Source organism: Ictalurus punctatus, chromosome 29, assembly GCF_001660625.3.
Source record: "Ictalurus punctatus breed USDA103 chromosome 29, Coco_2.0, whole genome shotgun sequence".
Taxonomy (NCBI): domain Eukaryota; kingdom Metazoa; phylum Chordata; class Actinopteri; order Siluriformes; family Ictaluridae; genus Ictalurus; species Ictalurus punctatus.
In genome coordinates, this window is record NC_030444.2 from 13,202,687 (window position 1) to 13,228,784 (window position 26,098).

Sequence of the window (26,098 nt, forward strand, 5' to 3'; positions counted from 1 at the left end):
ATATATATATATATATATATATATATATATATATCTACATCTCACTAACCACTAACGGTCGATGTCCATGGAAATAATTCACTGGAAATGACAGGTCCTATGTAAATAAATGCAAAAATGAAAACAAAGAAAAAAAAAATCACCATTTTCTTCAAAAACAGGCCTCACAACGCTGAGTAAAATTCCTGGCTAATAATTTACTTATTTCCCCCCCCCCCCCCCCCCACAACAACTCATCCAAACAATATTTATTAAATATTCAAGAAACAGTTGAAGTTAAATTTCCAGTTAGAGATAAAGTTAAATTTCCAGTTAGAGATAAAGTTAAAGTTGATGTTAAGGATAAATTTCCAGTTAGAGAAAAAATTTAAGTTGGAGATAAAGTTAAAGTTGGAGATAAAGTTAAAGTTAGAGATAAAGTTTAAGTTTAAATTAGAGATAAAGTTAGAGATAAAGTTTAAGTTTAAATTAGAGATAAAGTTAGAGATAAAGTTTAAGTTTAAATTAGAGATAAAGTTAGAGATAAAGTTTAAGTTTAAATTAGAGATAAAGTTAGAGATAAAGTTTAAGTTTAAATTAGAGATAAAGTTAGAGATAAAGTTTAAGTTTAAATTAGAGATAAAGTTAGAGATAAAGTTTAAGTTTAAATTAGAGATAAAGTTAGAGATAATGTTTAGGTTTAAATTAGAGATAAAGTTAAGGTTGGAGATAAAGTTTAGGTTTAAATTACAGATAAAGTTAAAGTTAGAGATAAAGTTTAAGTTTAAATTAGAGATAAAGTTAGAGATAAAGTTTAGTTTAAATTAGAGATAAAATTAAAGTTAGAGATAAAGTTTAAGTTCAAATTTGAGATAAAGTTAAAGCTAGAGATACAGTTTAAGTTTAAATTAGAGATAAAGTTAGAGATAAAGTTAAAGTTTAAATTAGAGATAAAGTTAGAGATAAAGTTAAAGTTTAAATTAGAGATAAAGTTAAAGTTTAAATTAGAGATAAAGTTAAAGTTAGACATAAAGTTTAGTTTAAATTAGAGATAAAGTTAAAGTTAGACATAAAGTTTAGTTTAAATTAGAGATAAAGTTAAAGTTAGAGATAAAGTTTAGTTTAAATTAGAAATAAAGTTAAAGTTAGAGATAAAGTTTAGTTTAAATTAGAGATAAAGTTAAAGTTAGAGATAAAGTTTACTTTAAATTAGAGATAAAGTTAGAGATAAAGTTTAAGTTTAGATTAGCGATAAAGATAAAGTTTAAGTCCGAGTTTAAGTCAGAGATTCAAGGTGCAAGTAAAAGTTAAACATTAAAAATGGTGGATCGGATATTGGAGAAGAAAAAAAATTATTAATTTGATCTGATCCTGTAACAAATGGAAAAGACTAGACTTGGGTTTGGAACTGGAACGTTTACATATAACGAGGCTTGATTTATTTATTTCTTGTTGTTAGATTAGATTTGTATTATATTTATATTTGATACTTTATTCTCTCTTTAACGGAAGTGATTTTGGTATGAATGCTGTGGGTCTGTAAGTCGTGCTTTTAGCTGTGGATTTTTCCTGAAGTGTTTCAGTTTTAAAAAAAAAAATCCTTTTAAAGCTAAATAGTTTCTCACTTTAAAAACGCCGCGTGGGTATCGATATCGGCTGATACTCAAGGTTCCAGTCTGGGTATTTACCCTCCTGGCCGAAACCGACCGCCGTCTCCTCTGCCGTGTCTCTCACTACATGATCACGGACACATGCAAGTTCACGTATACAGAGTAAATCAGTTATCACACTCAGCAATCCCACAAGACTTCATGAGCATCGGTTTGAAATAATTTCACGTGTCGCTCACGCAATTCTGACGGAATAATCTGGAGAACTGGCTGTTTTTTACGATTTATATCCTCATCCATTAGAGGCGCATTACAGTAGCTATGGGATGACACACAGAGGCTAAAATCAGCCACCTCGGACATCCTCACACACACAAATGCAAACTCAGTCTCATTTACATACCCCGGAAACCAGATCCTGAAACCTGATAGGTGGGATTTACGCAACACTGTTAACAAGGCAACCATAACCTTGGAGATAACAACAATCAAAGAACACACATATACAGTATAGTGATTGTGCAGAGCACTTCCTGCACTGTGTGAGATAAAGCCATGGTGGTGTCCCAAACCAGCATACTCGTGCACTAAAGAGTGTGACAAAATATTACACCACCCCTATTGTCTAGTCTTAGCTTGCTAGATGAGCTGTGTCGCTGCGTCCCAAATCGCCACGTGAACAACAGAACCACGATGAAACATAATAGACGGCTTTGTATTTTGTTTCATTACTTCAACCATGACACCAATACTCAAGGGCTGAGTCCCAGTCCATACTACTGCACTCGTGTAGTGGTGATAGCTAAGCATTTAGCAAGCATTAACACCTGAACTGATGAACGGCTAAATCCCCCCCCAAAAGAAAAACAAACAACACAAGTGTACTAAACACGATAGACCATAGACGCCATCGCGCTACTTGGAAGTAGTATAGAAGTATGCAATTTATGACGTAGCCCACTGAAAGGGCTTCCTTCCTAACATCACGTGTTGGGCTGTGTTCCAAACCGTCACACTGCCGCACTAGAGAAGTGAAGATGAAATGAAACATTCTTTTAATTCCTGATAATCGTGTCGTCTGAAGTGTGTAGATGTTTGGACGTGCTCCGACAACGATCAAGCGGGCGCTCTCTTTACCCAGAGGCACAGATAAACCCGCATGCGTGTGTGTGTGTGTGTGTTTGTAGAAAGGGAAACAGAAGACACATTGTGCATCCAGAACCCCGCCCTACTGTCTGCATTTAGGATTAAAACACAAATGGCTTTTAATTCTTATCACTTTAAGACATTTTTACACCTTTATCCCGTTCTGAAGGTCTCACTGGCTGTGTTCCAAATAAAGATTTGTTATGATAACCAAGTGCTCGTTTGATAGAACAATAATCTAAGACGAGAAAAGTAGCAAACTGGGCTACTGTTTTTATTCTAATACAACGCATTGTTATTAGCAGTAACAGTTTTTACAGTCAGGTAAATAGTAAAAAATAAATTATCCTACGATTTTCCCGAACGTATCAAATTACTTTGAGACCTTGGAATTTAGACGTTCTACCCATTTTTGCGAAAATGAAAAGAGAGAAAAGAAAAAAAAGAAATAAAAAAGGTATAAATATGTTATTAACATGCCTCTGAATAAATGTTATACCAATATATATATATATATATATAAGTTTAAACAACCTGTATCTGCTTTGACCGTATTGAGAGTCAAAACTGCTAACAAACTGACGTTCACACCATGCAGCCTAGTGAGTACAGAATACCCATAATGCACTGTGGTTTTTAAAAGACAATGTAAGGTGAATAGGATGTGATACCTGACATTTACACAAGAACATTTCCAGTGATTGACATTTGTTTTTGAAAGCCAAGACACCAATCAATCCCCTAATATAACCCCCCCCCCCCCCCGTTCTCTCGCTCGCGCACAAGATTTCTTACAAATAAATTATAAAAATAAAAAATTCATTCTTCCAAGGCAGTTATAAAGTGTTCATAACTGAAGTGATGGATAAATACTTGGATTTAATGGATGGATGGATGGATGGATGGATGGATTTGACGGAGGGATGAATGGAAGGAACAGACAAATGAAAGAACGATTCACATTTTAAACAAACAAATTGGTGAAAACATTTTTAAAAGATCTCTCAAGAGCTTGATAGTTTGTAATTGTTTAAGATTGGTTGGATGGATGGATGAAAGACGGATAAGTGAATGTGATGGATGGATGGATGAAGGAGAGATTAACGTTATAAACAAAAAGTGTAGAAAATATTGTAAATTCTATCAATGGCTTGACAAGTTGAAAATGTTCGTGATTGGACGGATAGAAGGATGTACGGACTGGACGGAAGAATAGATGGATGGATGGATGGATGGATGGATAGACTACACGATTGGATTGGATAGATGTAGGGAAACAAAAAGAAGAAAAAGGAAGAGAACAATGTTAACAAGTTGGAAACTCCACCATAATTCCCACATGTAAAAAATAATAATAATAATAATAATAATAATAAACACATACAATTTAAAGATAAGATCATTTAAAGATACACATCAGATATAAAGTTTGTTTATATACAAGTACGACTTGAACACAATTTACCATTCCTAAAGCACCCTTTGCTCAAAATGCAGTCGCATGTGAGACTCTGGTACTCTTCCTCACCTAGCCAAGAACCACCTGCTTTAACAGGAAGAGGCTGTTTGACTGACAGTGCAACTGACCAATCACAAACTTTTCTTCATGTTTACTTCCCGAACACGGGTGCAAGTTAACTTCAAATAAATGAGAAAAGTGTAGAATAAGGAGAAAGTGTCCGAGGCCGGCTGATGTTATTTAATACTTAAATGTAGCACAATCTGGAGGTCAAGTTCTGCTTGTGGAGAAATGAGGTTGTACAGTAACAGCACAAAGAGATTGTGTGTGTGTGTGTGTGTGTGTGTGTGTGTGTGTGTGTGTGTGAGAGAGAGAGAGAGAGAGAAAATACCTTGTTGTAAATTATGCAACCTCACACACACCCACTGAAGAATTGTAAATAAAAAATGACCCTTGTGTAAAATATTGATGCGACGCCTTCTGAGCCGTGATCAGACTACAGGAACACTACGTAAATGTGGAGGAAAAGAAAAAACGAAACAAAACAAAAAAAATCATTTGCTTTTACTCTGAACAAATGTTTCAAGAATTCAGCAAACAATTCCAAATTTAGTAGCACATTTGAAAAGTCTGAGATCAGTCACTCATTACAGATCTGGGGAAAATGTACTGATTACAAACACACACACACACGCACACACACACACACACACACGCACACACACGCGCGCGCACACACGCACGCACGCACCATTATACCACAGAGCTCCTGAATTCTCAAATCTGACTGGCATCGGCTCGACGGTGTTGATTCATTGTCTCTAACAGCATTCTGATACGTTATCGTTTCTATAGCAACGACCCGTACAGGGATTTGTACGACAGGCGTGCCGCTTAAATTAAAGCCAACGAGAAAAGTGTCCTTTTAAAACAGGTCCTTTTTTAAAAAAAGGAAAAAGTCGATACGGTGAGGTTTTCTGTAAGGCGACGTTTTATTTTTTTACATTTATGGAAGGAGTCTCCAGTGTCAGCGCTCTGTAACGCTCAGGAAGTCTTTCATCTTCGTGACAAACCAAGTTTGCGGTTACTCGGTAACATGTTTGTGGTGGGGTTTTTTAAGCTTACAGCCGCGCTACTCTGACAACGCCCGATCTCGTCTGATCCCAGAAGTAAAGCAGACTCGGGCCTGGTTAGTACTTGGATGGAAGAAAGAGAAAGAAAAGACAGGGAGACCGCTGACTGTAATAACACAAGCGATAACAGGAACTTCCTCGTCTCACGGACACGAGCCACGGCTTTAACTGTAGCTGTAAATGGATAAAAAGTATTATGTGGTGGGTTTTTTTTTTTTTTTTAAATTAATAAAATAATTGTTAATGTTGGCAAATTGCTGTAGTGTAAGAGGAATAAAACACTTCAGGACGTGGTGTTATTGATCGATGTTGACGGAACGTCCCGGGGTGATTTCTTCCTGAGTATCAGACTCAGGCCTGTAATTGATCGGACTGGTATTAGATCAGACATTTTCTGGTTCAGTACTTATTCTGACTTACACAAAATTTACGTAAAACTTCTGAAACTGAAAGACAGAAAATGCAGTTTAAAAAAAAAAAAAAAAGGATTGAGGGTTGACAATGAAGGATGAACTCTTAAGCTTTAATAATAATAATAATAATAATAATAATAATGTTGCTTTTCCAATATTTGCTGGGTGAAATGTGAAGACAGATCACTGAAGGCTTATTTTCCTGAATGGAAAATGTCAGTAAAATGAGGCAAGAGCAAAGTATACCTGCTCAGGTGTGTTCACAGGAGAGAGAGAGAGAGAGAGAGAGAGAGAGAGAGAGAGAGAGAGAGAGAGAGAGAGAAAGAGAAACTACTTTGACAATTCTGTTTTAGATTTCTAAATTAAAACTATAAAACGCCTGAACACTTGAAGAAGTGTCTCATGTTAAATGCAGCTTGTTTTGTTGTTGTTGTTTAGACTGAAACACAACACAACAAACACTGACAGCGACGACGCCAGCAGCTCAAACGCAGGTACACAGCTCACCTGTTCCCAGGTGATAAATGACCAGATGAGAGATTGATTTCTTTCTTCACTCGAAGTCCTGCAGCTCCTGTAAACTAGTTTTGCTCTGTTATAAATCCTCCTGCGTGTGAAATGAAATCCTCTGCTGGACTTCAGTCATGGTGGCTTTAATTCCGCTCAGGAAGCAGTGAAGGGCCTCCGTCTCGCGCAGCCTCGAGCGCACACCTCAGCGCTGATTGGACGCGCTGGCAAGGTAACGCGCAGACAAGACCCCGCCCACGCATGCGTATGTAAATGAGTCGCTATGTAAACCACGCCCCCAGGGAAGAGAACCTTACCTAACCGTCTAATACATTAGTTTAACTAATTAATTAACTGATATTATCTGCTTGACTAATAAAGAAACAACTAAGTTTGTTAGTTTGTTTGTTTATTTGTTTGTTTGGAAATATATGATATATAAATAGAATACAAGACTGATAATGATATTAACAAAACAAAATTGTTTTAATGAAGAGACCTAAAATATTTTAAATACTTATCTCACCCACTAATAAATTTGTTTTCATTTACTTTCTTTATTTCTTTAAAATAATAATAATAATAATAATAATAATAATAATAATAATAACAACAACAACAACAACAACAACAACAATAACAACAACAACAATAACAAATAATCACTATATTAATCTTTATTAAATATAGGCCTATATATTTTTGGATAAATAAAGGGCAAATATTTTAGGTTTCTTCATATCAAACATTTTTTAATATAATTATTAGAGATTCGTTTATTGTTTCATTTGTTAATTTTATTAATTCACCTTTTATTTTTCTTATTCTTTCTCTCATTTTTTGCCGAATAGTTAAACGCTTTCAGTGCCTCTGAATTTGATTTGTTTGTTTGTTTGTTAGAGTAGTTTGGTTATAGTGTGCGCCATCTGTTGGACAAAGATGATTACTGCACTGGAAAAAAAAACACATTACAGCAACGTTTCCTTTTTTTTCCTTTATTTTTTTAAACTTCACTGAAGGCATTTTCAGTTCTCTTCAATATATCTGTAAAAAAAAAAATCTGACAGACAGCAATAAGTGTATAAAACTGTTTCACTCTTTTCTTTCAGGTTACAATTTAATATAAATAACATATTACATATCATTACAACAAATAACATATCTTTATATAATTTAAATTTTTTGCACAAAGCACCGTTTTGGTATTTCTTCCTAAAACATGACCGTGAGAGTTCAGAGTGATGGCCTAATATAAATGATGCACTACAGTGGCGTCATTTCCCGTGGAAAACGATAACATCTCCCAGAATTTTGGCCCTCGATAATGATTTTTTCTCTATATAATCTGAAGATTTCTTATATATTTTTATATATACAAATTTGCTATGGACACTTAAATGTATACGAGCAAATGTTAAAAGGCTATAAATATCGGAATTTTGTTATTTGTCATTTTTCACAGTTTCAGAAATTCTTTAAAAGGCATTTCTATATGAGGGAGAAATTCGCTTTGTGTTTTGATGCTTTTTAAAGGATTATTAAGAAAACTGTATATATAAGCACTATGTAACAACTATTAACAAATAATACTATTTACAGCTGTCATCTATATAGGATCGACAGGCTACTGTATACTGAATAGAGTGATGGGGATAGGGATAAAGTACTGCGGGACCGAGTATAAAGGGATGGTGTTACACTGGTCCTTCAGTCCTGGGCTCTCTGTGTAGAACTGTTCATGAAATAAAAAAAACAAGCTGGCATTGTCCACATCACCTGTAGGGGACAGTGAGGAGAATAAAGGATTAGCATTCTACACACACACACACACACACACACACACACACATACACACACACATACTATTCCTGTGAAGACTGAATTGTCAGATATTCCTATGCTCCTGACATTTGGTCCCCACAAAAATATTTAAAAAATCTCTCTCTCTCTCTCTCTCCACTAAGAATTCTTGGATTGGTGACCTCCACACACATACACACTCTCCATACAAACACTTTCACAAATAAAACAAAAACAACCGACACTTGTCCTTTATTTACAGTTTATTCATGGATAAAATCTAAATGTCACCTTTTTTTTTTTCATTTTTTTTTTTTCCCACTTGCTGCTCAGGCACAACTTGAAAAGCAGGTGTTCACACACCTCAGCTAGCACTGACACACACCCAGCATGATGAAAGCGCTGCCATGAACCCGTCATATGGTATTTACTTATGTAAACACGCGGCATGCCATTAGCTTTAGTAACTAAATGTAGGCTGTGAGGTGCGTAAGCCGTATTTCCTGATCCGCAGCATTCGAGCCGCTCGAAACAAGGTCACACATTCTGGGTTTTACTCTCCAGCACGTTCACACACACACACACACACACACACACACACACACACTTTACTGGAATAACACTATTGAGGCTGCTGGCTTTCCGATACACATCAGGTAAGGTGTGTGTTTTTTTGTTGTTGTCAAATATATATGGCTTACAATATGGACAATGTAATGTCGTGTTGTTTTTGTGATACTGCTGCTATTAAGTTACATCTCACGTGTGTATTCATTTTCATTTAGTATTTACAAAAAGCTTCACTGCTCCAGAACGGTGAAAGAAACCCTTAGTGACAGGTGTGTTAAGGAGAAAACAATCTCTTTAATACACCATCAATAATTCCAAATAATTCCAGTCTTTTATTTTGCACCCGGGGCATGAGACGAATGTGCTGTAGGCAAGAAATAATGGCGGTCTATCTCAACTAAAATCTGTTCCGTGGCCCAGTGTTCATATTTATGCTTCAAATGACATCTTCATCAAGCTACGGTAACATTCAGCTTCGGTAAATGATTGATGCTGGTCAAGGTTGCGGTGGATCTGGAACCTATCCCTGGAATGCTGAGGCTCTGCTTGGATGCCAGGGCATCAGACACACACACACACACACACACAAAAACACACACACGCATTCACACCTAGGGGCAATTTAATGTAGCCAGTCTATCTATCGGGATGTTTTTGAGAAATGAGAGGAAACCCACACTGACGGGGGAACACCGTGAGAACAGCTCATCATCAGGTATACACTTCTCCATCCATCCATCCATCCATCCATCCATCCATTTTCCATAGCGCTTATTCTACACAGGGTCACGGGGAGCCTGGAGTTTATCCCAGGGAACTCAGGGCACAAGGCGGGGGACACCCTGGACGGGTGTTAATCCATCGCAGGGTACAATCGCACACACACACTCCACAATTTGGAAACCAGCCTACAATGCACGTCTTCGGACTGGTGGAGGAAACCCTCCGAAGCATGGGGAGAAAGTTCAAGCTTGGATAAAGTGGGAAAATTGTGTGCGTCCGAATTTTCAAAGAACAAAGACCCCATTCATGTGGTGTGTGTGTGTGTGTGTGTGTGTGTGTGTGTGTGTGTGTGCAGGTTTGATACTATCAGCTGTAACTCAATAGTGAATGTGGCTTCATGGAGGAGCCAACTCATTTTAAACACTGTGTGCGACTATAACAAGATAGAAGAATGAATCGGCGTAAAATACAAACAAACAAAAAACCACAAGAAAACCCACAATTTGCCAAGTCATCACATCGCAGACTTCGCCCTCGGTGTAGAAATGTTTCGATACGGTTTGACGGCTACGGAGTACTTCTCTTCTTCGTCCAGGAGAAAAAGAACGTCTCTCGTCCTTTAGGTGAAATATTCCCACAGACCTAAGCGCGGCGCTTTAATCTCCTGTAGTGGAGCGTGTATTCATATTCTGTTGTGTGTCCACTGTGTTTACCACATAAACAGTCCTTTCTCGCCGTATTCGCGAAAGTTGTGAAGCGGTGTCTCTCAAAATGGCAGCAGCCAAAGAAGTTTGGTTTCGCAGTCAATGCTAAGAGCGATTATAACATGATTTCAGGCGTACTTTACCTTTTTTTTAGTGATTTATCAACATATCTGACTGAAATGTTGATATTCTCTATGAGTTAGTCACATTTTAACTGCTACCATGTCTTCAGATTGTCTCTAATCAAAGACTTGCTGAGTACGTGCGAGCTAGCATTGTAACTAGCATAGCTAAGTCACTGTCACTAAAATAGCCGTGTAGACTGCAGTAATATTATCAGGTATGTCGAAGGAAGAGCAGCAAAAGTTCACAATGGCCTTGTTTCTTACTCTTTCTCCGCCTTATATCAAGGACCAGTATCAATAACCAGCCTCGTACACCAGCTATACACCGAGTGCTGCTTTAAATCAAGTTTTAGACTGTGAACAATGAAGAAAAATAACTTTCATTATGCAATTTATTGCACTAGAATACACAATAAACGCATAGGCGTAACCACGCATTCTTTGGGGGGGTCGAGTCCCCCCCCCCCCCCCAGTGTTGAGGAAATACCAATCTGTCCCCCCAATACACAGTAGAAATATTTTCTGTATGCCCGCCTTTAATGAATCCTGCCAACGGATCTGTCTTTTCTTCATCTATTCTATTTATTTATGTCTATTCCTTTTTAATATAGTTCCGTTTGTTAAGGAAAATGGGTGTGTGCCCCTCCTCCAATTGTACACTTGGTTGCGCCCGTACTCAACGCAAGTTCGTTGATATATTTTAGCAGCTCAGTCTGTAAGAAATGGAGACAGGACGTCCACAGCACCCTACAATTTCCCCATGCTGTGGGAGCTTCTATCACTCAGAAATCACGTGGATTCAAACGGTAGCTCTAATCCTAAAACTATGTTCTAAATATGCAAATTTTCAGTATCAAACTTTGGGGGTTTTTTTGGGGGGGGTGTCCGTACCATGGTTAAGCCCTTGAATAAATGGCATTTATGCACTGTGAGACATGTGAGACATGCTGGCAGCACTAACAGGTTTGTTTGGTATGTGGTTAAAGCTAGGCTTGCATGGAATTATGCCAGGGGGGAAGACACACCAAAAAAATGTTTAAAAAGAAAGTATTCAGACCCCTGACCAATTCTCTCATATTACTGAATTACAAATGGTACATGGAAATTTCATTCTGTTTCATATTTAGTGGTGCTTGAAAAGCACTACTATTGTTATTCGGCATACTTATTATTATTATTATTACTATTATTTTTATTATTGCACTTTTTTTCCGGCTCGTAACGATTCCACGGGTGAGGTGTCCAATCGATCGGCTTATTGAGGAGAGGTGTGCTATGACTCTTATAAGCGATCGAAATGTCGGAGTTCCCGGAACGGAAGCTCAAAGTCGGAAAGTTTCCCATTGCTTTGCATTGAGTTGCGAAAGAATTGGCGCCCTACATAGCGTGCTCTAAAAGAATTGCCTCCGTACACTGGCTGTAAAAAGTATCGATCTGGCTGGCTCTCAAAAGTATTGGCGGCCTACGCTGTCGGCTCCCGAAAGTATTGTCGCCCCGTCCCGGGTTTCGCCACGGCAAGCACCGCTCACATTTTCTTCAGGAAATGTACCGGTCTAGTTTATATTACAACTCAAAAACTCAAACTCAAAGATGACATTGGATTTATGTTTATTTAAATCCAATGTCACCTTAGAATAAATGATTTTGAGTATATAGTACTTAAATATTACTTACTAAAAATCCATTTTGATTACAAAGTAGATGTCTCAAAATGTCTTTAAGACAATGAATATATATGTGTGTATATATATATATATATATATATATATATATATATATATATATATATATATATATATTTCACAAAAATCGAAAATTTCTCACTAGATGTTCTTATGAATTATTCGAGAATTCATATTTAAAACGTACAAATCAGATTCTTAACTGTGTTTAGCTGCTATTGTTAGCTTTTGCCATTTCCTGTTTGTTCCTAGTTTTGATTAGCTGCTATTACAGTATGTGTGTAGGGATATTAGTTTAGTTAGACAGTTAGCTAAAAGGTGTCAATACACCACCAAAATCCATTTAAAAAAACCCTTTAATTAAGTGTAATTATTTAGGCGTGTGAGGAAATCTGTTTCTGGAGCTCCTGAAAGAGTTAGGAATGTTTTGCTAGTAACAAATCAAGGGTGTATTAGGGAGTAATTAGCATCAGGCTAATAGCCGTTAAGAACAGTTTATATTTTATTAAATATACCAACATTCTCTTCAGCTGACCTGTTCACTCAACAATCCATTATTCATTCCTTTGGTCTAATCAGATGTTAGCATTTACATGGATTAGTGCCAGCCTTCATGATTAGCAGCTAGCATTAGCATCATTTACTAGCATTTTGGTCTGTTGCTATCTTTAGCCATTTGCATTTATTTATTTATTTATTTATTTATTTATTTATTTATTTGTCGATCATTTCAAATGAACCAAAAAAGGTCCAACTGAATAAAAAAAAAACCTGTCTGAATCTCCTGATTATGGTGTTGTATATTTTATTCAAAACATATACTCTTAACACACAGTGTTCATCATTATCACACTCTTCTTTTTTTTAGACTTTTTAGATTAATAAGTTATTATAGTAATATTTATTTCATTCTTTCAGAGTTGGGAGAGAAGCACAGAAAGCCTCTGAGGGCGTCACTCACAGCAGCCAATCACAATCCATCTCAGATAATTAGTGAGCAATCATCATCAGTCCTGGTCTCCTCTATCAGTGCTCAGAATCTTTGTGTCCAATCAAAGGCTCTGGTGCTGTTCCCAAGACCCCTCCCTGTGTCCCAACTTCATCCTCAGCCTGAACACCGAATCAACAACGAGGTCAAAGGTCAAACGCTTGTTTGAAAAACATGACCCAGCTGCATCATCAGGGAAATATTTAATATTTAACTGTTGGAGGGTTTTTTTATTTTACGACTTTCGACTCTGAGCAGGACGAAGAGGACCTGATTGAGAACATGACCGCTCTTCACAGCGAGCGCAACATTCGGGCTAAGATCCATGAATTTGAGAGACAGACAGTCACTGACGAGCTCAGCACCCTGACGACCCGACCCCGAAACGCGACGCGGCCAGCCGTGGCACCGAAGCCCTCCATGACTCGGAGAGCCTCCGTCAGCAGCACCACAGAAGAAGAACCATGCACCGACAGCACTCCAGTGCCTCCATCTCCACCCCTGAGAACACAGATGCCTAGAAAACCCTCACTAAACTCCAGCAATCAGTTTAAACCCCAACCTCTGATTAGACCTCCTCCTCAGCTCCCGTCTCGACCCTCGCTGCGCAGAACCAGAACTCTAAACTCCCAGGACGAGGATGCCGCTTTCAACACTCCTCCGTTTTCTCCACGTACGGCCCATAACGGCCAGCAGAACGTCAACAATCACGGCAGAACCAAAGAGAACGAATACGTGGACGCTCCTTTTAGTAAGTCACGTTTTCCTCCGGTGCAGAAAAGATAAATACACAAGCAAGTAAGCAAGCAGGAAAGAAAGAAAGAGGAAGAAAGAAAGAAAGGCAGGAAGACAGAAGGAAAACAGGTATACTGAGTATTAATAGAAAAGCAAATGAAAAAAATAAGAAATGAACAAAACACAGAAAAGACAAAAGAAAGAAAAACGCCAATGAAAGAAACAAAGAAAAATTTGGGAAAATGCTGGATGGAAGCAAAAAGAAAAGAAAGTACGAAAGGGAGGAAAAACAGAAAAAAAAGAAAGAAAGATGTTTTGGGTATGAATAGACAAAGCAAATGAAAGAAACAAAGCAGGATGGATGGATGAAATAAAGAAGAAAGAAAGGAAAAAGAAATTAAAGCGTGAAAGGGGGAATAGAAAAGATAAAGGGTGGGGGAGAAGAAAGAAAGAAAAAGGGTATATTGAGTAATAACAGAAAAGCAAATGAAAGAAAAGGATGGATGGGTGGGTGGAGGGATGGGTGATAAATGAAATGAATATGAAAGAGAGGGTGGTAAAAGAAAGAAAGGAAGAAGATGCATGGATTAGTAAAAGAAAGAAAGACAGAAAGAAAGAAAGAAAGAAAGAAAGAAAGAAGATGCATGGATTAGTAAAAGAAAGAAAGAAAGAAAGAAAGAAAGAAAGAAAGAAAGAAAGAAAGAAAGAAAGGAAGAAGATGCATGGATTAGTAAAAGAAAGAAAGAAAGAAAGAAAGAAAGAAAGAAAGAAAGAAAGAAAGAAAGAAAGAAAGAAGATGCATGGATTAGTAAAAGAAAGAAAGACAGAAAGAAAGACAGAAAGAAAGAAAGAAAGAAAGAAAGAAGATGCATGGATTAGTAAAAGAAAGAAAGAAAGAAAGAAAGAAAGAAAGAAAGAAAGAAAGGAAGAAGATGCATGGATTAGTAAAAGAAAGAAAGAAAGAAAGAAAGAAAGAAAGAAAGAAAGAAGATGCATGGATTAGTAAAAGAAAGAAAGACAGAAAGAAAGACAGAAAGAAAGAAAGAAAGAAAGAAAGAAAGAAAGAAAGAAAGAAAGAAAGAAAGAAAAAGAAAGAAAGAAAGAAAGGAAGAAGATGCATGGATTAGTAAAAGAAAGAAAGACAGAAAGAAAGACAGAAAGAAAGAAAGAAAGAAAGAAAGAAAGAAAGAAAGAAAGAAAGAAGATGCATGGATTAGTAAAAGAAAGAAAGAAAGAAACCAACAACAAACAGAAATAGGATGGGTGGATGAAATATAAAAAGAAAGAAAAAGGAATGTTGAGGAAAGGGTGCAAAATAAAAACTATAAAGAGTAAGTGGAAATGAAAGAAAGAAGGAAAGAAGGAAAAGAAAGAAAGAAAGTAAGAAAGAAAGAAAGAAAGAAAGAAAGACACAATGTGTGGACGGATGAATAAAAAAATAATGAAAGAAAGAAAGCTGGACGAAGGCACGAAGAGAAAAAAGGGGGAGGGAGAAAGAAAGAGGCAACAAAGGAAGAAAAAAACTGGCGAAAGAAAGAAGGAAAGAGAGAAAGAAAGGACAGTAATGTCCAGTCAGGAGAGACGTGTGTCCTTTCTGACTGAAAGTAAAGTCTTGTTTCTGGAATCTGCTTCTGCTCTCCACAGGCCACGTTCTCTCCAACCTGAACCACGCAGCCTCTTTCACCAGCGAAGGGAGCCGCAAACCGACCATCATCAGAGCTCCCGGCAAACGTTAGTACCGTTAGTACCGTTAGTACTTCACACCTTTACCTAAACCTGACTCCATGCTAGAACTGCGTGTGGTCAGTATTAGTGGCGATTGCTGTATATTACACGTTCAACGTACCTCAGAAGTGGGAATCAGGATACTCTACTAGCTAGAAAACAAAGTCTGGAATGAAAAATGTTCCATTTTAGCTAGCAGCTTAAAGTTCTTCACGTTATACGACGCTGACTAGCTAAGCGTATGTCTATAATCTTAGCCGTGGTAGCTAACCTGCTCGTTTTTAATAGCATTAGTGTAAATATGGCGTAATAATCTCGTAACTATTAGAGAGTGAAAATAACGTTAGAATTTGACCTTGTTCTTCAGAGGAACAGGAAGTGTCCGATGGGTTCCCTCGTGCGTTTCCTGTTCAGAGAGCTATAGGAGGCCCTCCACCTTCCATCGGACGCAAGGTACAGGTTCTGCTCTCTGTACCGGTGTACGTGTACTGTATATAAAGATCAGCTCCCTTTAGCGTACATTAAATACACACTACAGGAAGTGATTTTGGGATTCTCCTCTACTACTACAGACTAACCTGAGTGTTTCTTCGGGTCTGTCTGATTTAGGGCTCGTTAAGTAGAGCGTGTGAGCCGGTTCTGCCTTCACGGTGTGTATATAGTGATCCAGCGTTCTTTTCCTTTTCTGAGTGTCACTAATTGTAAATGTGGAGTAAATAAACATGTGTTTTTGATCTCTATATGTATCAGCCCTGCTGGGGGTAAAAGGCTGCCCCGTCATCCTCCTAAAGCTGCCCCGGGACGCCCTCCTCCGCCGCGGAGAGACAGCATCCAGCGTAACTCCAAGCTGAGGCATAATTTGTCGAAGAAAGCGCCTGTGCTTCCTCCAAGACCTTATCCCGGACATTGCCTGTACAACCAGTACACAGTGAGAAACAACAATAATCACAATACATGAGGGGGCGGAGCGGGGGGGGGGGGGGGGGTGGGGGGGGGCGTGTCTACTTGACTGTTGAATTCTCCATTCTGATTGGTCAGAAAGTGTTGATTAATTTTCCATAACGGCAGCGCTGACAGTAGTGCAGGTACTTGTACGGTCCACGACATTACACAGCACGTAACTATAAACGGATAAAAACAACGAGTCATACTTTAATAAACAGACGATTGTAACCCTTGCCGGATTACCGGAATAATCCTAATGTGTGTGCTTGAAGTGTGCGCTGGTTCCGTACAGCGCACTCCTTCACTCCTTGTTCTGTTTTTCCCTCTGTGTGTTAACGTAGCTGGAAATCCCTCACGCCATCGCCGATCACGACTACAACGGCACACACACTGGAGAGCTCTCCTTTCAGGTACAACCCGGACAAAAGAACTCATTACATTAACAATTGGGTGAAAAATGATATGTTAATTAGTTTCGGTACGAGTTAAAGAACCAAAAGTCCGACACCGAACACGTCTCGGCTTAGATCTCGTGCTCAGACGTGTCTTTATACCGTAAAGCAATGTTACTGTGATGTAGAACTTCCTGTACTCTTGCTCTAGTCTCAGCAGCATCACGAGCATCACAGACTCTCTCTTCTTCTTTTCTTCCGTAGAAAAACGAAGTGCTGGTTCTGCTGAACCAAACCGACAGCCGAACGTTCGAGTGCCAAGTAGGAGACGCGAAAGGAACGGTGCAGAAATCTTACATGAAGATCATCACGCCGCTTTCGAACTACTCCCATTACGACGCCAATCCGGCGCCGCAGGTAACGGGATCATTAACCCAATCTCGAATAAGTCATGGGATTATTTACGGCGTTTCAATAACGACAGAGTCTTTTTCCGCCCAAAGAAAATTATTGGCACCCCTAGGGTTCATATCGGTGTAGCTTCCCCTGAAGATCTTGGCGTCCTCCGTGCAGAACATATCCTTACAGCTCATTAATCTTACGCTTGTGGAGCTTCCGGATGCTTCTCTTGAAGGTTAGAGAATGTTGATTTTGTGTCCCAAATGACTTGGGGTCATTTATCTCAAGGATGGATTTCTCCAGCATGTACGGTATTTGAAATATCCTTCAGGAGATATCCTTGTGAGAACGAGGTTTGTACATTTGGAGGGTGCCAATATTTTTTTTTTTCTAGAGGATTGAAAAATCTCAGAACTTATTTGATATTTGAAACAGGGTTAACCTGTTTTATTTATTTATTTATTTATCTATCTGCCTATTTAACTCAGACTCAAGCGTTTAATGAGAGTAAAGAACACTTTTCTCTGCAGGAGAGCACTTCAGTGGAAAACGGCATTCTGCAGGTTCAAGCACTTTATGACTTCACTCCAGGTGAATCTCAAATGCTAATTTTTTTCTTCAAAATCATAATCGCATCTCACGCAGAAAGCGTGCGCTTTATCCCTTCAAGCGTAACACACAGAGTGAGCTGTTGAGTTTGAAACAGAAGGAGCACACGGCCCCACAGAGGCGTCTGCGTCTCTCGGGACTGAAGTCAGAATGTTCTTCGTCGTGTTCTTCATCGCTAAAATCTGCAGTGTCTCATTTCACTCAGAGGGTCCTGGAGAACTCGGGCTGAAGGCTGGAGACATCATTAATAACGTAGAGCAGACAGACATGGAGTGGTATTTGGGATCGTCCAGAGGGATCACGGGCTTCTTCCCCGTTAACTACGTCAAAATTCTGGTAAGGTTTGAGGCAGAAGAGCATGCTGGGAAAGGCCGGGACGAAAAATCGTTAACGATTGATCATGTCTGTTTATAAACAGTCCAGACAGCCTGCAGCTGCACCTGCGTCTGCGCCTGCGCCTGCGCCTGCTACACCTCAGAAAGTCAGGTAAGACACCTGCTTTTAGTATTTTTTGTCACTGTGTGCTTTTGATTTGGAAAGCTACCATTCGTTATCCTTAGAAAATAAATCAAAATGGCCGCTGCAGAGCATGGTCATGTGACACTTGTCACACAGTGACACTGAGTAGCAAGTGACGGCTTTCCTTCATCTAGTAGCTAAACATTTTTTAACTGGACCTCAGTGACAGTGTGTGTGTGTGTGTGTGTGTGTGTGTGTGTGTGTGTAGCGGCCTGCGGTGTGTTGCGAGGTTTGACTTCGAGGGCGAACACAGCGATGAGCTCTCGTTTACCGAAGGCCAAGTGATCAAACTCCAGGACTACGTTGGAGAGGACTGGGCTCGCGGCGAGATCGGTGGCCATGTTGGAATTTTCCCCATCAGCTTTGTGGAACTGATGGAGGATCTTCCACCTTCACCTGCAAAGAACCAGACCAGGGTTCCTCTGTCTGGTACGAACACTTTTATCCAGTTCTACACAATTTCGATGATCTATACCACAGCGTTGCTCAATTCTGGATTGTGATTGGTCAGAACGCGGTGAGGAATTTTCTAGAACAGCAGCTCTGACAGTAGTGCAGCTTCGAATCACAGGTTTATATTAACGCACTTGTTCTAATACGTTAGCGTTTCTATAGCAACAGCTCATTCACAGGGACTTGTATTACGTACACTCCACATAATCTAAGTCTAATATATAATCGTCGATACGGCGACGTTTCCAGGATAAACTCCTTCCGTGTTTATTTAATGTCTGTGGAAGGAGTCTCCAGTGTCAGCGATTTGTAACAGAGAGTTTTACTCTTTACTTATACTTTATTACTGTATCACACATAAATTATGCATTCTACATTCATTTCTGATCAGTTAAAATGATATTTAGGGATGGCTGCCTCAAACAACACGCAAGCTGCTGCTTCAACACGTCATCAGGTGTGTATTAGTTTATTATTCCTGCATATGATTATTATTATTATTATTATTGCTGTTGTTGGTACTAATGAATGGTTTTAACACTCACACACCTGTTTATATATATATATATATATATATATGCATGTCTGTGTGTGTTTGTAGGAGTACGCAGTTGAGCGAGTCAAGGCTCTGTATGACTTCACGGCGGAGACGGATAAAGATCTGTCGTTCCTGAGAGGTGACGTGATCGAAGTGATAGAACACACTGATGAAGAATGGAGTTATGGAAGACTGAATGGCAAAGAGGGGTTATTCCCTATTTCCTTCACACAGACACACACAGGTACACACACACACACACGACTACACAACATTACACTCCTGCCATCTGCTGGTCTACAAGAAGAAGTGCAGTCTTGGATGGATGAACACTTTAGATAGATAGATGGAGAGACAGACAGAAAGATAGACGGATGGATGAACACTTTAGATAGATAGATGGAGAGACAGACAAAGACAGACGGATGGATGAACACTTTAGATAGAAAGATGAAGAGACAGACAGAAAGACAGACGGATGGATGAACACTTTAGATAGATAGCTGGAGAGACAGACAGAAAGACAGACGGATGAACACTTTAGATAGATAGCTGGAGAGACAGACAGATGGATGAACACTTTAGATAGATAGATGAAGAGACAGACAGAAAGACAGACGGATGAACACTTTAGATAGATAGCTGGAGAGACAGACAGATGGATGAACACTTTAGATAGATGGAGAGACAGACAGACAGATATTAAAACATTATTATATTAAGATTATTCAGGGTTAGAAAGTCATTTACTGACCCTGCTTTGTTTTCTGTTAAGGAGGTTCCTCACTCCGATAACCGGTGGAGCAGACGGGAAAAAGCACAGAGGAACAAACACAACCAGCTGCCATGTATAAACATGATTTGTAATTATTATGTGTATGAATTTCTGGATCCTTCTTTGGGTGAAACTGAACGCTGTTATTGTGTAGTCTGGGTGCAAGATTTATAAATGTGATTTCTTTTCCCCCCTTTCATTAACACCGTTTCAGTTTACACACACACACACACACACACAAAACCCATATAAGAGAGCAGTGTGTTAGGGTGTCTGGTTCATTTACTGAATATATTGTACTTTTTGGATTTGAATAGAAAAAAATTAAAATTTCCAGCAAATGATATTTGTCTTTACAGCATTCAGTTCTGGACTTCAATCTGATGTGTAGTACAACCCTGATATATACTGTATATTTCACCATTTAACCGCTACATGCAAAAAAAAAAAAGAAAGAAAAAGGGAAAGTGTTTGTAATTCATTCATTTGATAAATTCAACATTTATATATCACAAGTCCTTTTTACTAAAAAAATAAAAAATGTGAAACTGTTAAGCAGATTTCATGAGTTACGCTTGAATCATTCTTGAACTTGAATTCTTGAAGAAAGAAAAGAGACAACAGGCCTCATTTATCAAGCGGGATATGAAGGCATTTTTGTGAAAAAAAGAATCGAGAGGCAGAATAATGAAAAGAGGAGACCATAATGACAACACCTGCAGTGTGCGTTAAAATCAAAGCTGTTGATCGTTCAGCCGTGAAGCCTGCTGTGACATCACAGTTCACATACAGACCGAGATACTCTGTCCATTTCCAAAGGTAAAGTCTCAAACTTCACACCTCATTACTTATATCTCTAAGTAGAGATCGACCAATAATCCGTTTTACCCATATTAAGCATTTCACCATAATCGATTATGTTGGAGCCACCGACAACAGCGGCACCTCGTGGGCGGTTTGAGAATTGCAGCCCGCTAGAACAGCCCCTAACATACAAATTAAACGAGTTAGGTAAACGCTCCATATGTAGTTTAAGCTGCTTGGAGCGAAGAAATTGAGACAAAATCTTAGACACTTTAACAGTGACTGCGTTTACATGGACAACAATAATCCACTCTTAATCTAATTAAGACCATAATTTCATTAAGAAACTACCATGTAAACAGCAACCTTAATCTAATTATGGTCATAATCTAATTAAGCTCTAATCGAATTAAGACAGGTGGATTAGTCCCGTTTTAATCGTATTATGGACGTGCATTACAGACATGTAAACACCTTAATCACATTATGAACGTCGTGTGGGAGTTTTCACCGCATTTTGCGACAGGACACGATCACACACGGCAGTTTTATGCTTTACGGCGAACAACAGAGTTCGGCTGTGTCCCAAACTGCATACTTGCCTACTATAGGCCGATAGTGGGGAAAAATACATGCATCTCGGCTACTATACAGTAGGTAAGTATGCAATTTGACACGCAGCCCGCGGCTTCAAGCAGTCGTCTATTTGCATGTATAGCATGACTAATAATTAACCGCACTTGAAGCGTTCGTAAAAAAATCTAATAAAAACACCCAAAACTGTATACGGTACCATAACGAGGACGAACTGTATGTTGATACGTGAAATTCTGGAGGGACGTCGGGACGCGGTGACGTAATGACGTGGGCTCTTAATCTAATTATGATCAATAACATGTAAAACGGGTACATGACAGGAGTATTCTAAAAGCGACTCATGTAAAACACCTTAATCACATTATTACCTTACTTAGATCAAGGTCAATAATTAGATTATTGCTGTCCATGTAAACGTAGTCACTGTACTTTAATTTCTTTGCACTCTTTCAGACCCCTCTATTTACAGGTGTATAAACAAGAGTTACATTTTGTAGGTAAGGAGGAAGTGAAATTGACAAAATTGTTATAACTCAAACGGTTTGTTCAGTTTAGCGGCGGTCTCATTGCGTCAACAACAGAAGTAAAACAAATAGTTCACATAAATGCAAAAATATCGGAATTGGTTATTAAAATATTTTTTTGAAAAAAAATATCAATATCGGTCAATCTCTCTAACACATACGTTATGAAAACAGTTCGTGCTTTAAAAACAACCTTGAAGTTTATCGCAATTTCACAAAAATAAAAAAGCAACGCCACACTCGTACATTCTCCAAACTTTATTGGCCATGTCTACGAGCATGAGAGATTTAGACAGACTCCTGGACGGGAGGCTCGTATCCGTCCGCTCTCTCCACCTTCGCCCCGGTCTCGCCCTCCGCCGGTTTAGCAGAGCTGCTGCTTCCACCTTCACCATGCAGCTCCATCAGCTTCCCCACTGAAACACACACCAAGTTCAAGTCAATAAAGAAGACTTCGAAACACAGGAGCGCACCACGACGCTGAAATCGAGCTGAACGAGCGTATTAGGGTTAGTGTGCGCGGATCGGGACGAGGCCACGGGAATAAGTTCAAAACCCAAACTCACGCTCAAACTTGGGCTTCTTGAGCATCTTGACCTTCCTGACGTAGACGTCGTGCAGTGGGTAGATGGACTGGCAGGCTTTCTCGATGTCCTTTCCCACGCTGTCAGGGATCCTGTAACACACACAATCAGCAAATCAGATACAGCAGCATCTGAATAACAATCACAAAGACTATTATACAAAATCATATACTATAGGACATCATAAGACGACAGATATACTGCACGAGGTTATTTATTCATTCAGCAGAAGATCCAGCGCTCACATCACGCCATGTTAGCAGGACAGGAATAAACGAAGGCGCTTACAGTTTGTTCACCACCTCCTTGAGATCGTTGGTCTGAACCTCGCGGGTCATGATCTCCATCATCTTCTTGCGGATTTGGCGGACCTGCTGGTGCTGGGCATACGACGTCTTGCGGATCTGATTGGAGCGTTTCTTGGTGAAGCCCACGCAGAACAGGCGCAGCAGGTAACCGTCCGTGGTCTTCACGTCCACGTGCGCCTCAATCATTGTCTGCGCAGGAATGGTACACGTGAATTTTTTAAACATTTTTTTAAAAAAGAAAAAATGCTGCGTTTCAGATCGTTTTTCACCTTACGACATACCGACCCCGCTGTTTATATCCGAGCATCAGGGTGTGCGCGCATGCATTACTTAACACAACGGGTTTGTGCTCGTAACAGCAATACAATCCTGCTTTTTTGATTTTTTTACAGTGCTGTAGAATTCTCAAGTCTGATTGGTCAGAAGGTTTATTTAGCTTCCTCGCCCCTCCCCTGTATCAGTCAAGCCGTAACCGGGTCTTCTGAAACAAAACAGTCTTCCGTTTTACACTTTACGGTTTCTCAGTAACCCGGCAAAGCTTTTAACGTTAAACGTTACAACAAACGGATAAAAAGTACAACGTGTCGTTCTCTAACAAGTGGAAATCTCACAACCTGGGCATACTGCTCTGGTATAAAGAGAAATAACACGTACCGGGTAGTGATGTAGATTTATAATTTCCTTAAATATAATCCCTTGCTAATTAAATCCCATTGAACTGTCATGGTGCAGGAAAGAAATACTTTGCTAAGCTAATTACGTATAACTACGTCACTCCCGAGCGGTGTTCCTGCGCACCCGATACAGCAGGATCAACGCCGGCGTGAACGTCCCGCGACCTACCTGCCACTTCTTGACCATGGAGCACATCTTGTCTCGGGTCAGGTCCATGCCATGGAAGTTGGTCAGGCAGTTCTTGCCCTGCACGTCCTCGGTGATGAGCTTGAACTTGCGGAAGGCGACTTCGTCGTTCTGCAGGTCAGCGAGGCTCACCTCGAACACGCGACCCTTCAGACCGTCAGAGGCGATCCCTGAAACAAAAGACAGGCACGTCACTCGACGCTCACGGGATTCGTCTGTAGCTACCGAGGACTTGCATACTTGTGGGAATGTCAGTAGATCTCGTAGCACAGTAATCACTGCTCTTCATCTGGGGCCAAGACTTATTGTCATCATTCATTCCCAACGCCCATGATGAGGACAAAGTGAAAAAACTCTTACGATGCCAACAGTACCGACGTATTAATCCTAGATTACAATAACGTCACGTAACAGAATTGGGGGATTCTCTGCGAAGTCCGACGTCACCCAAAGCCCTATTCGGACGGGATTAAACGTCCTTGTGGTTGTGGGGTAACGTCCTATTTTACCGGCGCTACTGCCGTTTTTATTTTTCCCCCGCACTCCTACAAGAAAGTTTACACGCCTACAGATTCTCAGCAAAACTCCTGTGCTTGTCTGATCATTTGTGTCCAGATACTATTTCTCCACACAGATGTTTTCCCTCCAAAGCTGTAAGTATTAACCACTTCCTGAATCGCAAAACCATAAAAATACACTAATTGTGGTAATCCTGCTTCGCCCCCAAACTGATATCAGCCAGTGTCTCTTTGTAGGCAGGGGAAGAAAAAAAAAAACGGGGAGAAAGGAACAATCCCACAACACCCAAGCATGTCGAAAACGATACACAACGACGGCACACAAGACGAGCGCTCGTGAACGGAGAGAGACGCAAAGACGTCAAGCTGCTCCGAACAAAGAATTACAGACATCCTTCTGGTAAACTGATCCCATCCGAACAGGGCTCAAGAGGCTATTTTGGTGTGTTTGTGATGTAGGAACTGTCACGAGGACAAAACATTTTCAAACGCACGGGTAAACAAAATAAAAGTGTGTGTGTGTGTATGTATATATAGTATGTAGTATATGAAATGATTTCAGCATCACTCACTGGTTCCCTGAGTCCTGGTGACCAGAGTCTTGCCCAGGTTGCGGATATTGAACATGGCCGGGGCTTTAACATCGTACCAGTCCTTCTTGGAGAAAGGATCGACGCTGGAAAAGAAAGGAGACATAATTCAAGTCTTACTCGGGATTTCCACAGCATTCTAAACCTAAACGCACTCCGTCTCAGGACCGAAACAGCAGACGTGGAAGAATTCTTCACTTTCTCATGACATTCTCAGGAATCTAAACATGCGCCAGCACCTTGTCTGTACACACACAACCTGATGCTAACGTCTGATGCTGATGTCTAATCTAAAACACGCGCATGCATTCATTTGAATATAGTTTTGATAAATTTCACATCACCTACAAGTGGCACTTTTTTTTTATTTAGCGCATAATAAATCCAACTGGAGAGTAGAGAACTTGCTATCTTACTATTATTTTTTTTAAAGCTAAATGCATTAACTTGACAAACTTTTATATATAGAAACAAACCGTCCTGGTTTTAAGGCTTTTATACCAAAACCATGATTTTCACATGGATCATTAAAAGGGTTTTATTTATTAAAATGTCTGACTGCAAATTAACTGCATGAAGTATCTATCAATACACAACCTGAACATGTTTTATTTCTCTTCTTGGACACTTTTTCTCTTCAGGATTAGGACAAAAGTTTATTTACTTAAGCAGGGCCTAGAATGAGGATTATTTTACAACCTAAATGGTCTCAGGGGTTTGCAGGTACTCGTTATTACAGGTTCATGTGACTTACAGCTCATCTCTTTAACCTTATTACTACCAAGGACACTTTACTGACTCATAAAGATGACATTTTTCACCCGAACAAACAAGGACTTATATAAACAACGCTGAAAATAACTAAACAAACGGCTAGCTAGTTAGCCCGCTAAGTCATGAACCGGGATAAAGCCGGGCCCTGCTAACGCAATCCGCCGATTATCAAACTCATCCGAACACCTTTAATGACAAAAACGTAAACGCCATCTTTATTTAAGTGTCTTAAAGAGCCTATGGGGTGAATTTTGAACTTACATCTTCTTCTTGGCCCCTTTTTTGCCGCCTTTGGTCAGCCTCTTATTCTTGCCGACTGCCATGTTTGAACGCAGGGAGTAAAAGAGGAGGAAATGAGGTGTTCTCGCGAGAAATACAGCGAGCGCGAGAAAACCGGGGGAAATATCGCGAGATCTCGTGATGACCACAGAGGAGACCCGCCACCTAGTGGTCTGTTTATGGAAGTGACACCAAAATAAGCTTGAAAATTAATTAATGCTGAAATGCTAATTAATTTGAGGTTTGGTTATTTTCCTGATTCTCTGTATAATAATAATATATATGGGATTATTATTATTATTATTATTATTATTATTATTATTATTATTT

The 26,098-nt window shown here is 39.4% G+C and overlaps 3 protein-coding genes and 1 non-coding gene across 8 annotated transcripts in view; 1 reads left to right on the forward strand and 3 right to left on the reverse strand.

Annotated features, from left to right (window-relative positions):
* fhip1aa (FHF complex subunit HOOK interacting protein 1Aa) overlaps positions 1 to 6,463 on the reverse strand; it is a 25,490-nt gene extending 19,027 nt beyond the window's left edge. For all 3 annotated transcript variants that reach the window (XM_047152256.2, XM_047152257.2, XM_017461077.3), the window contains exon 1: positions 6,248 to 6,463. The gene's annotated coding sequence lies outside the window, so the exon portion shown is untranslated. The remainder of the gene's footprint in view (positions 1 to 6,247) is intronic.
* Positions 6,464 to 8,487: 2,024 nt separating this feature from the next.
* On the forward strand, positions 8,488 to 20,489 carry sh3d19 (SH3 domain containing 19). Of its 3 annotated transcripts, none has more exons than XM_017461082.3 (15): positions 8,488 to 8,708; positions 12,770 to 13,590; positions 15,219 to 15,305; positions 15,667 to 15,752; positions 15,909 to 15,949; positions 16,050 to 16,227; positions 16,586 to 16,654; positions 16,901 to 17,053; positions 17,566 to 17,626; positions 17,850 to 17,980; positions 18,063 to 18,130; positions 18,372 to 18,592; positions 19,024 to 19,073; positions 19,218 to 19,398; positions 19,930 to 20,489. In XM_017461082.3, exons 2-15 carry the CDS (start codon positions 13,122 to 13,124, stop codon positions 19,947 to 19,949), a joined length of 1,815 nt encoding a protein of 604 aa, XP_017316571.1. In that variant the 5' UTR covers positions 8,488 to 8,708; positions 12,770 to 13,121; the 3' UTR covers positions 19,950 to 20,489. The 3 variants fall into 3 exon arrangements, with proteins under 3 accessions (XP_017316571.1, XP_017316570.1, XP_047008218.1); XM_017461081.3 differs by having other exon boundaries at positions 8,488 to 8,703; XM_047152262.2 differs by lacking the exon at positions 8,488 to 8,708 and adding an exon at positions 8,751 to 9,963.
* Positions 20,490 to 22,097: 1,608 nt separating this feature from the next.
* Positions 22,098 to 25,819, reverse strand: rps3a (ribosomal protein S3A). Its single transcript, NM_001329321.1, has 6 exons — positions 25,751 to 25,819; positions 24,698 to 24,801; positions 23,590 to 23,777; positions 22,727 to 22,935; positions 22,421 to 22,530; positions 22,098 to 22,270 (listed from the first exon to the last, which is right to left on the reverse strand). Exons 1-6 carry the CDS (start codon positions 25,810 to 25,812, stop codon positions 22,143 to 22,145), a joined length of 801 nt encoding a protein of 266 aa, NP_001316250.1. The 5' UTR covers positions 25,813 to 25,819; the 3' UTR covers positions 22,098 to 22,142.
* On the reverse strand, positions 23,855 to 23,927 carry LOC124626590 (small nucleolar RNA SNORD73). Its single transcript, XR_006981466.1, has one exon. It is a non-coding gene; the product is annotated as a small nucleolar RNA SNORD73 (small nucleolar RNA).
* Positions 25,820 to 26,098: the final 279 nt, after the last annotated feature.

Coding starts and splice junctions, on each gene's coding strand:
- rps3a (NM_001329321.1), bottom strand. CDS start 25,812: ATGGCAGTCGGCAAGAATAAGAGGCTGACCAAAGGCGGCAAAAAAGGG. Junction 23,778..24,697: donor CACCAGGACTCAGGGAACCA/GTGAGTGATGCT, acceptor CTTTTGTTTCAG/GGATCGCCTCTGACGGTCTG. Junction 22,531..22,726: donor AAGGAGGTGGTGAACAAACT/GTAAGCGCCTTC, acceptor TGTGTGTTACAG/GATCCCTGACAGCGTGGGAA.
- sh3d19 (XM_017461082.3), top strand. CDS start 13,122: ATGACCGCTCTTCACAGCGAGCGCAACATTCGGGCTAAGATCCATGAA. Junction 16,228..16,585: donor GCCTGTACAACCAGTACACA/GTGAGAAACAAC, acceptor GTGTTAACGTAG/CTGGAAATCCCTCACGCCAT. Junction 17,627..17,849: donor ACTTTATGACTTCACTCCAG/GTGAATCTCAAA, acceptor CATTTCACTCAG/AGGGTCCTGGAGAACTCGGG.